The sequence below is a fragment of the Hemitrygon akajei genome, chromosome 19 (genome assembly GCF_048418815.1).
Source record: "Hemitrygon akajei chromosome 19, sHemAka1.3, whole genome shotgun sequence".
In the NCBI taxonomy this organism is placed as follows: Eukaryota; Metazoa; Chordata; class Chondrichthyes; order Myliobatiformes; family Dasyatidae; genus Hemitrygon; species Hemitrygon akajei.
The window spans coordinates 60,465,321-60,478,002 of NC_133142.1; the positions used below are offsets into that span (position 1 = coordinate 60,465,321).

Here is a 12,682-nt window from a genome sequence, read left to right on the forward strand (position 1 = left end):
GGTTTTCTTAAGGGAAAATCCTGCCTGACAAACCTGTTGGAATCCTTTGAGATTATAAGTAGGATGGATAAAGGGGATGCAGTGGATGTTGTATATTTGGACTTTTAGAAGGCCTTTGACAAGATGCCACACATGAGGCTGCTTACCAAGTTAAGAGTGCATACTATTACAGGAAAGTTACTGGCATAGTTAGAGCATTGGCCAGTTGGTAGGAGGCAGCAAGTGGGAAGAAAAGGATCCTTTTTTGGTTGGCTGCCGGTGACTAGTGGTGTTCGACAGGGGTTGGTGTTCGGATCACTTCCTTTTTGCTGTATATCAGTGTTTTAGATGATGGAATAGATGGCTTTGTTGCCAAGTTTGCAGATGATATGAAGATTGGTGGAGGGCCAGGTAGCATTGAGGAAACCGGTAAGCTGCAGAAGGACTTAAACAGATTAGGAGAATGGGCAAGAAAGTGGCAAATGAAATACAGTGCTGGAAAATGCATGGTCATGCATGTTGGTAGTAGAAATAAATGTGCAAACTATTTTCTAAATGGGGAGAAAATACAAAAATCTGAGATGCAAAGGGACTTGGGAGTCCTTGTGCAGAAAGGTTAACTTGCAGGTTGAATCAGTGGCAAATGCAATGTTAGCATTCATTTCATTTCAATTCATTTCAAGAGGTCTTGAAGACAAGGATGTGATGCTGAGGCTTTATAAGGCACTGGTGAGGCCTCACCTTGAGTATTGTGAACAGTTTTGCCTCCTCATCTAAGAAAAGATGTGCTAGCATTGGAGGGGGTTCAGAGGAGGCTCACAAAGATGATTCCAGGAATGAAAGGGTTATCATCTGAGGAACATTTGATTGTTCTGGATCTGTACTCGCTGGAACTTAGAAGGATGAGGGAGGGGGGATTTCATTGAAACCTTTTGAATGTTGAAAGGACTAGATAGAGTAGATATGGAAAGGATATTTCCCATGGTGAGGAGTCTAGGACAAGAGGGCACAGCCTCAGTATAGAGGGGCATCCATTTAAAACAGAAATGCAGAGAAATTTCTTTAGTCCGAGGGTGGTATATTTGTGGACTTTATTACCACAGCATCTATGGAGGCCAGGTCATTGGGTGTTTTTCAGGCAGTGATTAATAGGTTCTTGATTGGACAGCATCAAAGGTGACTGGGAGAAGGCCATGGAGTGGGGTTGAAGAGGGGAGGAAAGGATCAGTCATCATTGAATGGTGGAGCAGACTTGATGGGCCAAATGGCCTAATTCTGCTACTATGTCTTATGGGTCTTACGGTCTATCATGGTTTGCAGAGGGATCTGCATCAGCTTGAAAAACGGGATGAAAAACTGCAAATGGAATTTAATGCAGACAAGTGTAAGGGATCTGGGAATACAGTACATAATTCATTGACAGTGGCGTCACAGGTAGATAGTGTCATAAATAATGTTTTTGGCACATAGGCCCTCATAAATCAATGTATTGAGTACAGGAGATGGATGTTATGTTGAAGTTCTGTAAGAACTTGGAATATTGTGTGTAGTTTTAGTTACCTACCTGCAGGAAAGATGTAAATAAGGTTGAAAGATTGTAAAGAAAATTTACAAGAATGTTGCCAGGTCTGGAGGACCTGAGTTATAAGGAAAGATTGAATGGGTTAGGACTGTATTCCTTAGAATGTAGAAGACTGAGAGGAGATTTGATAGAGTTATACAAAATTATGAAGGGAACAGATGGGGTAAATGCAAGCAGGTTTTTCCACTGCGGTTGGATGGGATTACAAGCAGAGGTCATGGGTGAAGGGTGAAAAATGGAAAGTTTAAGGGAAAATGAGGGGAAATTTTTTCACTATGGATCATGAAAGTGTGGAATGAGTTAGCCAGCAAAATTCATTCATGCAAGCTCAATTTCACCGTTTAAGAGAAGTTCGAGGGGAGTAGGCAGTTTAAATGATTTTGGCATGGACAAGATGGGTCAAAAGGCCTGTTTCTGTGCTGTACTTGGACAATACTAATACTTGTCAGGCCAGCTCTAGTACTCTACTCTACTCTGTACTTGCTCTAGTACAGCAGTCACTTAGTGTCCATAAGGTGAAAAGCGTAGGTTCCACAAGACACATGAAGAAATGTTAGCTAATTGAGATTTTATCCTGTGTGCTCTTCTAATCTAAGGCTTAAACTGAGATGAAGCTTCAACTCCAGGAGTTCAGCTTTTCTAAAGAGACCACTTTGAAATAGGTTGTCATCTAAGTAGAGAGGGCACAGAAAAGATTCAGGAAATTGTGGAGCATTTGGGTTATAAGGAGAGACTGGACAGGTTACAGTTTTAAAGTCATGAGGGGCACAGACAAGGTAAATGATCAAAAGTCTAATACTAGAGGGCATAAGTCTGAGGTGAGAGGAGAAAGGTTTAAAGGGGATTTAAATCAAAGAAAGAGACTTTGAGTGAAGAAGTAAAGGCATCTCAGAGAGAAGCCATTTTTTTAACTGATCGGGGAAAAGAGGCTAGACTGCACAGGCACATGACGTAGCGCGCCAAAGGTTTAAAAAGGAGAGGAGTTTTTCAACGGTCTTTTAAATCAATGCAAGAGACGGAGAGTGAAGAAGTAAGGGCTTTGCTCTTTGGAGAGGAGGATGAGAGGAGACATGATAGAGGTGTACAAGATATTAAGAGGAATAGACAGAGTGGACAGCCAGCACCTCTTCCCCAGGGCACCACTGCTCAGTACAAGAGGACATGGCTTTAAGGTAAGGGGAGGGAAGTTCAAGGGGGATATTAGAGGAAGATTTTTCACTCAGAGAGTGGTTGGTGCATGGAATGCACTGCCTAAGTCAGTGGTGGAGGCAGATACACTAGTGAAGTTTAAGAGACTACTAGACAGGTATATGGAGGAATTTAAGGTGGGGGGGTTATATGGGAGGCAGGGTTTGAGGGTCGGCACAACATTGTGGGCCAAAGGGCCTGTAATGTGTTGTACTATTCTATGTTCTATGTTCAACTCAGAGTAGATAATTCCCCAGGACCAGACAGGGTATTCCCTCAGACCTTGAAGGAAACCAGTGTTGAAATTGCAGGGGCCCTGGCAGATATATATTTAAAATGTTGGTATCTACGGGTGAGGTGCCGGAGGATTGGAGGATAGCTCATGGTGTTTTTTTTTGTTTAAAAAAGGCTCAAAAAGTAATCCGGGAAATGATAGACCAGTAAATATGACATCTGCAGTAGGTAAATTATTGGAAGGAGTACTAAGAGATAGGATCTACAAGCATTTAGATGGACAGGGACTTATTAGGGAGAGTCAACTTGGCTTTGTGCGTGATAGGTCATGTTTAACAAATCTATTAGAGTTTTTCGAGGAGGCTACCAGGAAAGTGGAAGAAGGGAAAGACAGCAGATGTTGTCTATGTGGACTTCAGTAAGGCCTTTGACAAGGTCCCGCGTGGGGGGTTAGTTAGGAAGATTCAGTCACTAGGTATACATGGTGAGGTAGTAAATTGGATTAGACATTGGCTCAATGGGAGAAGTCAGAGAGTGGATTGCTTCTCTGAGTGGAGGCCTGTGATGAGTGGTGTGCCACAGGGATCAGTGCTGGGTCCATCGTTATTTGTCATCTATATCAATGATCTGGATGATAGTGTGGTAAATTGAATCAGCAAATTTGCTGATGATACAAAGATTGGAGGTGTAGTGGACACTGAGGAAGGTTTTGAAAGCTTGCAGAGGGATCTAGACCAGCTGGAAAAATGGGCTGAAAAATGGCAGATGGAGTTTAATACAGACAAGTGTGAGGTATTGCACTTTGGAAGGACAAACCAAGGTAGAACATACAAGGTAAATGGTAGGACACTGAGGAGTACAGTAGAACAGAGGGATCTAGGAATACTGATACAAAATTCCCTAAAAGTGGTGTCACAGGTAGATAGGGTCGTAAAGAGAGCTTTTGGTACATTGGCCTTTATAAATCAAAGTATTGAGTACAAGAGTTGGAATGTTATGGTGAGGTTGTATAAGGCATTGGTGAGGCCGAATTTGGAGTATTGTGTACAGTTTTGGTCACCAAATTACAGGAAGGATATTAATAAGGTTGAAAGAGTGCAGAGAAGGTTTACAAGGATGTTACTGGGACTTGAGAAACTGAGTTACAGGAAAAGGTTGAATAGGTTAGGACTTTATTCCCTGGAGTATAGAAGAATGAGGGGAGACTTGGTAGACGTATATAAAATTATGATGGGTATAGATAGAGTGAATGCAAGCAGGCTTTTTTCACTGAGGCTAGGGGAGCAAAAAAGCAGAGGACATGGGTTAAGGATGAAGGGGGAAAAGTTTAAAGGGAACATTGAGGGGGGGCTTCTTCACACAGAGTGGTGGGAGTGTGGAATGAGCTGCCAGATGAAGTTGTAAATGCGGCCTCACTTTTAACATTTAAGAAAAACTTGGACAGGTACATGGATGAGAGGTGTATGGAGGGATATGGGCCAGGTGCAGGTCAGTGGGACTAGGCAGAAAAATGGTTCGGCACAGCCAAGAAAGGCCAAAAGGCTTGTTTCTGTGCTGTAATGTTCTATGGTTCTAAGGGATCTGAGTGGCAATTCTTTCACACAGATGGTAGTGAATGTTTGGTGTGGGGTGCCCACAGGAAGTGATAGAGCGGAATTGCATTATAAATTTAAAAGTCATTTCAACATTTAGTTCGTGGATAGGACACCAAGGCAGTGTAGTGGTTTGCACAACACTGTTATAGATTGGCACGTTCTGCAGTTCAGAGTTCAATTCTGATGCTGTCTACAAGAACTCTGTTGAATGCATGGGTTTTCCCTGGGTGCCCTTGTTTCATCCTATGATCCCAAGAATTACTGGGTAGGTTAATAGGTCATTGTAAAATTGTCCTATGATTAGATTAGGGTTAATCAGATTTGTTGGGATTGCTGGAATGGCATGTCTTGAAAGGCTTGAGGACCTACTCTGCACTATATCACTAAATAAAATTAATGTTTGGCATGATATGGGTCAAATGCAGGGAAGTGGAACTGAAACTTGGTCAGCATGAGCAACTTCCCAGGCTGTATGACTCTATGTTTATGTTCCAGAACCAGCTGATGCTTGGGGTGATGGGCATCGATGTGGCTCTTGATGACATCAAGAAGTTCACACCTCGCTACAACGTACGTACAATATCAGTATTTCATCTACACCATAGACAGGGTTTCAGTGATACTTTCAAGACCTTTAGCTTAGGTACAATGTCTTGACAGCTATATCTGGGGAGTTTCTCAACTATCCAAATCACTGGGTGATTATGGGCACAGTATTACATCCACTTACAGGAGTAAATGTTTCATTACAAGCAGTTCCTGGTCCAACAAGTCCCAGTGGAACAGTAGGATAGGTTGAAGGATGGAGGAAATGGTAGAGGGAGGGCAGTGGGAACAATGAGGAAGAGTGATAGAGGTAGCATCCATTTGTCATAGATGAGCCCACTGTCCACTATCCAGTGCTTATGGTCAAACAGCCTTACTTGCACAGGAAACACAAAATACACTGCAGATGCTGTGATCAAATCAACACACAAAACACGCTGGAGGAACTCAGCAGGTTGGGCAGCATCCGTGGAAACGAGCAGTCAATGTTTCGGGCCAAGACCCTTCGTCAGGACTGAAGAGGGAGGGGGTGGGGCCCTATAAAGAAGGTGGGGGGAGTGTGGGAAGGAGAAGGCTGGTAGGTGCCAGGTGAAAAACCAATCAGAGGAAAGATCAAGAGGTGGGGGAGGGGAAGCAGGGAGGAGATAGGCAGGAAAGCTGATTCTGTCTTATACTACCCAGAGTGCTTTCCTCTTACATTCCTTCTTCAGCTTTCCTGCCTATCCCCTAGCTGCTTCCTCTCCCCTACCCCTTGATCTTTCCTCTGATTGGTTTTTCACCTGGCTCATACCAGCCTTCTCCTTCCCACACTCCCCCCACCTTCTTTATAGGGCCCCGCCCCCTCCCTCTTCAGTCCTGACGAAGGGTCTCGGCCTGAAACATTGACTGTTCGTTTCCACTGATGCTGCCCTACCTGCTGAGTTCCTCCAGCGTGTTGTACGTGTTTACTTGCATAGGAGATAGGTCTCCAGGACACACAGCCAGTCTTCTCAAGCAGGCCAGATAGTTCAAACCCAAAAAATTTCCTTTACCTTTTGCAGCTGGAAAAGGTCAGCAGGCAGGCTGTCGGAGCTGCAAGGCAGCAGTGCAAACTCCTGCATCATCGTGCTACGTTCCTCGAAGTTGTAATTGTGAGTCATGTGCTCACATCGCCAGTAACTGATCTAAGCAGAAGTATGAGTCCACTGGGGAAATTGAAGGCACAATGTCAGTATATCCATGAGTCCACTGGAGGCTGGGGGGGCGAAGAAGATGGCCTGCCCTGGGGTTAGACCCTGTGGGTGGGTGAGAGGTAGGACCAGGGTTCATTTTGTTGCTTTGCCACTTTGTTATGTTCTGTTTTGTGGTATTCAGTATTGTTCTGCTGAACGTTGTGGACATGCTATGTTGGCGCCAGAATGTGTTCCACCACATGGGCTTCCCCCAGTGCATCCTTAGACCTGTTGGTTGGTAACACAAATGATGCATTTCACGGTACATTCCCAAGTACATGTGATAAATAAATCCACATCTGAATCTGAAATTTACAGAGTATTCCTTAGCATTAGGTCCACCATTATTTGTAGACTTTCTCAACTTCTGCTAACTCCTCAAAGCACCAAATTCTGTAGAGTCATAGCAACAGCATCCCGAAGGAATAAACCAGAAACTACTATTTGACTGATAATTCTTTGAAATAGACCTGCTGAAATTCATCCTGTCACTGAATGCATGTTCAGCAGGCTGTATTTAAGGTGTATTAGTGCTGTGACTTTGCGTCTTTCACGATAAGGATGTCTCCGAGTTCACGGAAGGGGTCACAAGTTTCATCCAGAAGTGCATCGAGGATGTTGTGCCCCAAAAATCAATCAGGGTCTATCCAGACTAGAACCCTGGATCAACAGTTCCATGTGTGCAGCACTCACCACACAAGATAGAGCTTACCTTGCCAGTAACCAACAGGAACTCAAGAAATGCAGCTACAGTCTAAGCAAAGTCATCAAGGCAGTGAAACGACAATACAGGGACAGGATCCAGACACAGCTCTCCACCAACAACACACGCCACTTATGGCAAGGTCTGCACACCATCGCAGACTTAAAAGCTAAACGCAATGGAGTTTCTAACATCGCTGCTTCTCTCCCAGATGAGCTAAATCTTTTTTACGCTCAGTTTGATGTTGCTAACACTGAGCCCCTGAGGAGAGCCTCTGAAGAGACCAGCACCTTGGTCATCTCTGAGGCTGAAGTACACAGGTGTTTCCAATGAGTAGACCAGTGCGGGACCAGACGGCATCCCAAGATGTGTGCAGCACAACTGACAGGTGTGTTTGTAGACACATTTAATCTCTCCCTCTCCCAGTGTAGAGTTCCCTCCTACTTCAAAACATCCATCATTGTTCCTGTACCTAAATAGAACAATGTAACGTGTCTGAATGACTGGCATCCTGTCGCACTCACCTCAATAAGAAGCAAATGCTTTGAGAGGCTGTTCAAGGACTACATCTGCAGCATGGTACCACCCACACTGGACCCCCTACAATTCACCTACCAACACAACCGATCGACAGATGACACAATATCCACAGCTCTATACACCATCTTTACACATTTGAAGAAGAAGAATGCTTATGTGAGAATGCTGTTCTTGGACTACAGTTCAGCATTCAACACCAGAATTCCCTCCAGGCTTGACAAGAAACTCGGAGACCTCAGCCTTCACCCTGCCTTGTGCAGCTGGATCCTGGACTTCCTGTCAGATCGCCGGCAGGAGTGGGCTCCCTCACCTCTGCCCCTCTGACCCTCAACACAGGTGCCCCTCAGGGCTGTGAACTGTGTCACAGCCATGACTGTGTCGCCACTCACAGCTCCAATCTGCTAATTAAATTTGCTGATGATACTACACTGACTGGCCTAATCTCAAATAATAATGAGGCAGCCTACAGTGAGGAAGTCATCACCCTGACACAGTGGTGTCAAGAAAACAACCTCTCCCTCAGTGTCGCAAAAACAAAGGAGCTGGTTGTGGACTATGGGAGGAATGGAGACAGGCTAACTCCTAATGATATCAATGGATCTGGGGTTGAGAGGGTGAACAGCATTAAGTTTCTTAGCATAAATTTCACCGAGGATCTCACATGGTCTGTACAAACTGGCTGTGTGATGAAAAGGGCATAACAGCACACCTTTAAGCTCAGACTGTTGAAGAAGTTTCGTATGGGTCCCTAAACCCTAAGAACTTTCTACAGGGGCACAGTTGAAAGCATCCTGACTGGCTGCATCATTATGGGAACTGTACTTCCCTCAATCGCAGGACACTGCAGAGAGTGGTGCGAACAGTCCCAACACTGCAGAGAGTGGTGCGAACAGTCCAACACTGCAGAGAGTGGTGCGAACAGTCCAACACTGCAGAGAGTGGTGCGAACAGTCCAACACTGCAGAGAGTGGTGCGAACAGTCCAACACTGCAGAGAGTGGTGCGAACAGTCCAACACTGCAGAGAGTGGTGCGAACAGTCCAACACTGCAGAGAGTGGTGCGAACAGTCCCAACACTGCAGAGAGTGGTGCGAACAGTCCAACACTGCAGAGAGTAGTGCGAACAGTCCAACACTGCAGAGAGTGGTGCGAACAGTCTACAACACTGCAGAGAGTGGTGCGAACAGTCCAACACTGCAGAGGGTGGTGCGAACAGTCTACAACACTGCAGAGAGTGGTGCGAACAGTCCAACACTGCAGAGAGTGGTGCGAACAGTCTACAACACTGCAGAGAGTGGTGCGAACAGTCTACAACACTGCAGAGAGTGGTGCGAACAGTCCAACACTGCAGAGAGTGGTGCGAACAGTCCAACACTGCAGAGGGTGGTGCGAACAGTCTACAACACTGCAGAGAGTGGTGCGAACAGTCCAACACTGCAGAGAGTGGTGCGAACAGTCTACAACACTGCAGAGAGTGGTGCGAACAGTCCCAACACTGCAGAGAGTGGTGCGAACAGTCCAACACTGCAGAGAGTGGTGCGAACAGTCCCAACACTGCAGAGAGTGGTGCGAACAGTCCCAACACTGCAGAGAGTGGTGCGAACAGTCCCAACACTGCAGAGAGTGGTGCGAACAGTCCCAACACTGCAGAGAGTGGTGCGAACAGTCCCAACACTGCAGAGAGTGGTGCGAACAGTCCAACACTGCAGAGAGTGGTGCGAACAGTCTACAACACTGCAGAGGGTGGTGCGAACAGTCCAACACTGCAGAGGGTGGTGCGAACAGTCCAACACTGCAGAGAGTAGTGCGAACAGTCCAACACTGCAGAGAGTGGTGCGAACAGTCCAACACTGCAGAGAGTAGTGCGAACAGTCCAACACTGCAGAGAGTGGTGCGAACAGTCCAACACTGCAGAGAGTGGTGCGAACAGTCTACAACACTGCAGAGAGTGGTGCGAACAGTCTACAACACTGCAGAGAGTGGTGCGAACAGTCTACAACACTGCAGAGAGTGGTGCGAACAGTCCAACACTGCAGAGAGTGGTGCGAACAGTCTACAACACTGCAGAGAGTGGTGCGAACAGTCCAACACTGCAGAGAGTGGTGCGAACAGTCTACAACACTGCAGAGAGTGGTGCGAACAGTCCCAACACTGCAGAGAGTGGTGCGAACAGTCCAACACTGCAGAGAGTAGTGCGAACAGTCCAACACTGCAGAGAGTGGTGCGAACAGTCTACAACACTGCAGAGGGTGGTGCGAACAGTCCAACACTGCAGAGGGTGGTGCGAACAGTCCAACACTGCAGAGAGTGGTGCGAACAGTCTACAACACTGCAGAGAGTGGTGCGAACAGTCCAACACTGCAGAGAGTGGTGCGAACAGTCCAACACTGCAGAGAGTGGTGCGAACAGTCCAACACTGCAGAGAGTAGTGCGAACAGTCCAACACTGCAGAGAGTGGTGCGAACAGTCCAACACTGCAGAGAGTGGTGCGAACAGTCTACAACACTGCAGAGAGTGGTGCGAACAGTCCAACACTGCAGAGAGTAGTGCGAACAGTCCCAACACTGCAGAGAGTGGTGCGAACAGTCTACAACACTGCAGAGAGTGGTGCTAACAGTCTAACACTGCAGAGAGTGGTGCGAACAGTCCAACACTGCAGAGAGTGGTGCGAACAGTCCAACACTGCAGAGAGTGGTGCGAACAGTCCAACACTGCAGAGAGTGGTGCGAACAGTCCAACACTGCAGAGAGTGGTGCGAACAGTCCAACACTGCAGAGAGTGGTGCGAACAGTCCAACACTGCAGAGAGTGGTGCGAACAGTCCAACACTGCAGAGAGTAGTGCGAACAGTCCAACACTGCAGAGAGTGGTGCGAACAGTCCAACACTGCAGAGAGTGGTGCGAACAGTCCAACACTGCAGAGAGTGGTGCGAACAGTCCAACACTGCAGAGAGTGGTGCGAACAGTCCAACACTGCAGAGAGTGGTGCGAACAGTCCAACACTGCAGAGAGTGGTGCGAACAGTCCAACACTGCAGAGAGTGGTGCGAACAGTCCAACACTGCAGAGAGTGGTGCGAACAGTCCAACACTGCAGAGAGTGGTGCGAACAGTCCAACACTGCAGAGAGTGGTGCGAACAGTCCAACACTGCAGAGAGTGGTGCGAACAGTCCCAACACTGCAGAGAGTGGTGCGAACAGTCCAACACTGCAGAGAGTGGTGCGAACAGTCTACAACACTGCAGAGAGTGGTGCAAACAGTCCAACACTGCAGAGAGTGGTGCGAACAGTCCAACACTGCAGAGAGTGGTGCGAACAGTCCAACACTGCAGAGAGTGGTGCGAACAGTCCAACACTGCAGAGAGTGGTGCGAACAGTCCAACACTGCAGAGAGTGGTGCGAACAGTCCAACACTGCAGAGAGTGGTGCGAACAGTCTACAACACTGCAGAGAGTGGTGCGAACAGTCCAACACTGCAGAGAGTGGTGCGAACAGTCCAACACTGCAGAGAGTGGTGCGAACAGTCTACAACACTGCAGAGAGTGGTGCGAACAGTCCCAACACTGCAGAGAGTGGTGCGAACAGTCCAACACTGCAGAGAGTGGTGCGAACAGTCCAACACTGCAGAGAGTGGTGCGAACAGTCCCAACACTGCAGAGAGTGGTGCGAACAGTCCAACACTGCAGAGAGTGGTGCGAACAGTCCAACACTGCAGAGAGTGGTGCGAACAGTCCCAACACTGCAGAGAGTGGTGCGAACAGTCCAACACTGCAGAGAGTGGTGCGAACAGTCTACAACACTGCAGAGAGTGGTGCAAACAGTCCAACACTGCAGAGAGTGGTGCGAACAGTCCAACACTGCAGAGAGTGGTGCGAACAGTCCAACACTGCAGAGAGTGGTGCGAACAGTCCAACACTGCAGAGAGTGGTGCGAACAGTCCAACACTGCAGAGAGTGGTGCGAACAGTCCAACACTGCAGAGAGTGGTGCGAACAGTCTACAACACTGCAGAGAGTGGTGCGAACAGTCCAACACTGCAGAGAGTGGTGCGAACAGTCCAACACTGCAGAGAGTGGTGCGAACAGTCTACAACACTGCAGAGAGTGGTGCGAACAGTCCCAACACTGCAGAGAGTGGTGCGAACAGTCCAACACTGCAGAGAGTGGTGCGAACAGTCCAACACTGCAGAGAGTGGTGCGAACAGTCCAACACTGCAGAGAGTGGTGCGAACAGTCCCAACACTGCAGAGAGTGGTGCGAACAGTCCAACACTGCAGAGAGTGGTGCGAACAGTCCAACACTGCAGAGAGTGGTGCGAACAGTCCAACACTGCAGAGAGTGGTGCGAACAGTCCAACACTGCAGAGAGTGGTGCGAACAGTCCCAACACTGCAGAGAGTGGTGCGAACAGTCCAACACTGCAGAGAGTAGTGCGAACAGTCCAACACTGCAGAGAGTGGTGCGAACAGTCCAACACTGCAGAGGGTGGTGCGAACAGTCCAACACTGCAGAGGAGTGGTGCGAACAGTCCAACACTGCAGAGAGTAGTGCGAACAGTCCCAACACTGCAGAGAGTGGTGCGAACAGTCCAACACTGCAGAGAGTGGTGCGAACCGTCTACAACACTGCAGAGAGTGGGTGCGAACAGTCCAACACTGCAGAGAGTGGTGCGAACAGTCCAACACTGCAGAGAGTGGTGCGAACAGTCCAACACTGCAGAGAGTGGTGCGAACAGTCTACAACACTGCAGAGAGTGGTGCGAACAGTCCCAACACTGCAGAGAGTGGTGCGAACAGTCCAACACTGCAGAGAGTGGTGCGAACAGTCCAACACTGCAGAGAGTGGTGCGAACAGTCCAACACTGCAGAGAGTGGTGCGAACAGTCCAACACTGCAGAGAGTGGTGCGAACAGTCTACAACACTGCAGAGAGTGGTGCGAACAGTCCCAACACTGCAGAGAGTGGTGCGAACAGTCCAACACTGCAGAGAGTGGTGCGAACAGTCCAACACTGCAGAGAGTGGTGCGAACAGTCCAACACTGCAGAGAGTGGTGCGAACAGTCCAACACTGCAGAGAGTGGTGCGAACAGTCCAACACTGCAGAGAGTGGTG

The 12,682-nt window shown here is 47.9% G+C and overlaps 1 protein-coding gene across 8 annotated transcripts in view; it reads left to right on the forward strand.

Moving 5' to 3' along the window:
• Nucleotides 1-12,682, forward strand: part of cacna2d2a (calcium channel, voltage-dependent, alpha 2/delta subunit 2a) — a 904,752-nt gene that overhangs the window by 753,137 nt on the left and 138,933 nt on the right. For all 8 annotated transcript variants that reach the window (XM_073072600.1, XM_073072591.1, XM_073072592.1 and 5 more), the window contains one exon: nucleotides 5,074-5,148. In XM_073072600.1, coding sequence (XP_072928701.1) covers nucleotides 5,074-5,148 — 75 coding nt within the window. The remainder of the gene's footprint in view (nucleotides 1-5,073; nucleotides 5,149-12,682) is intronic.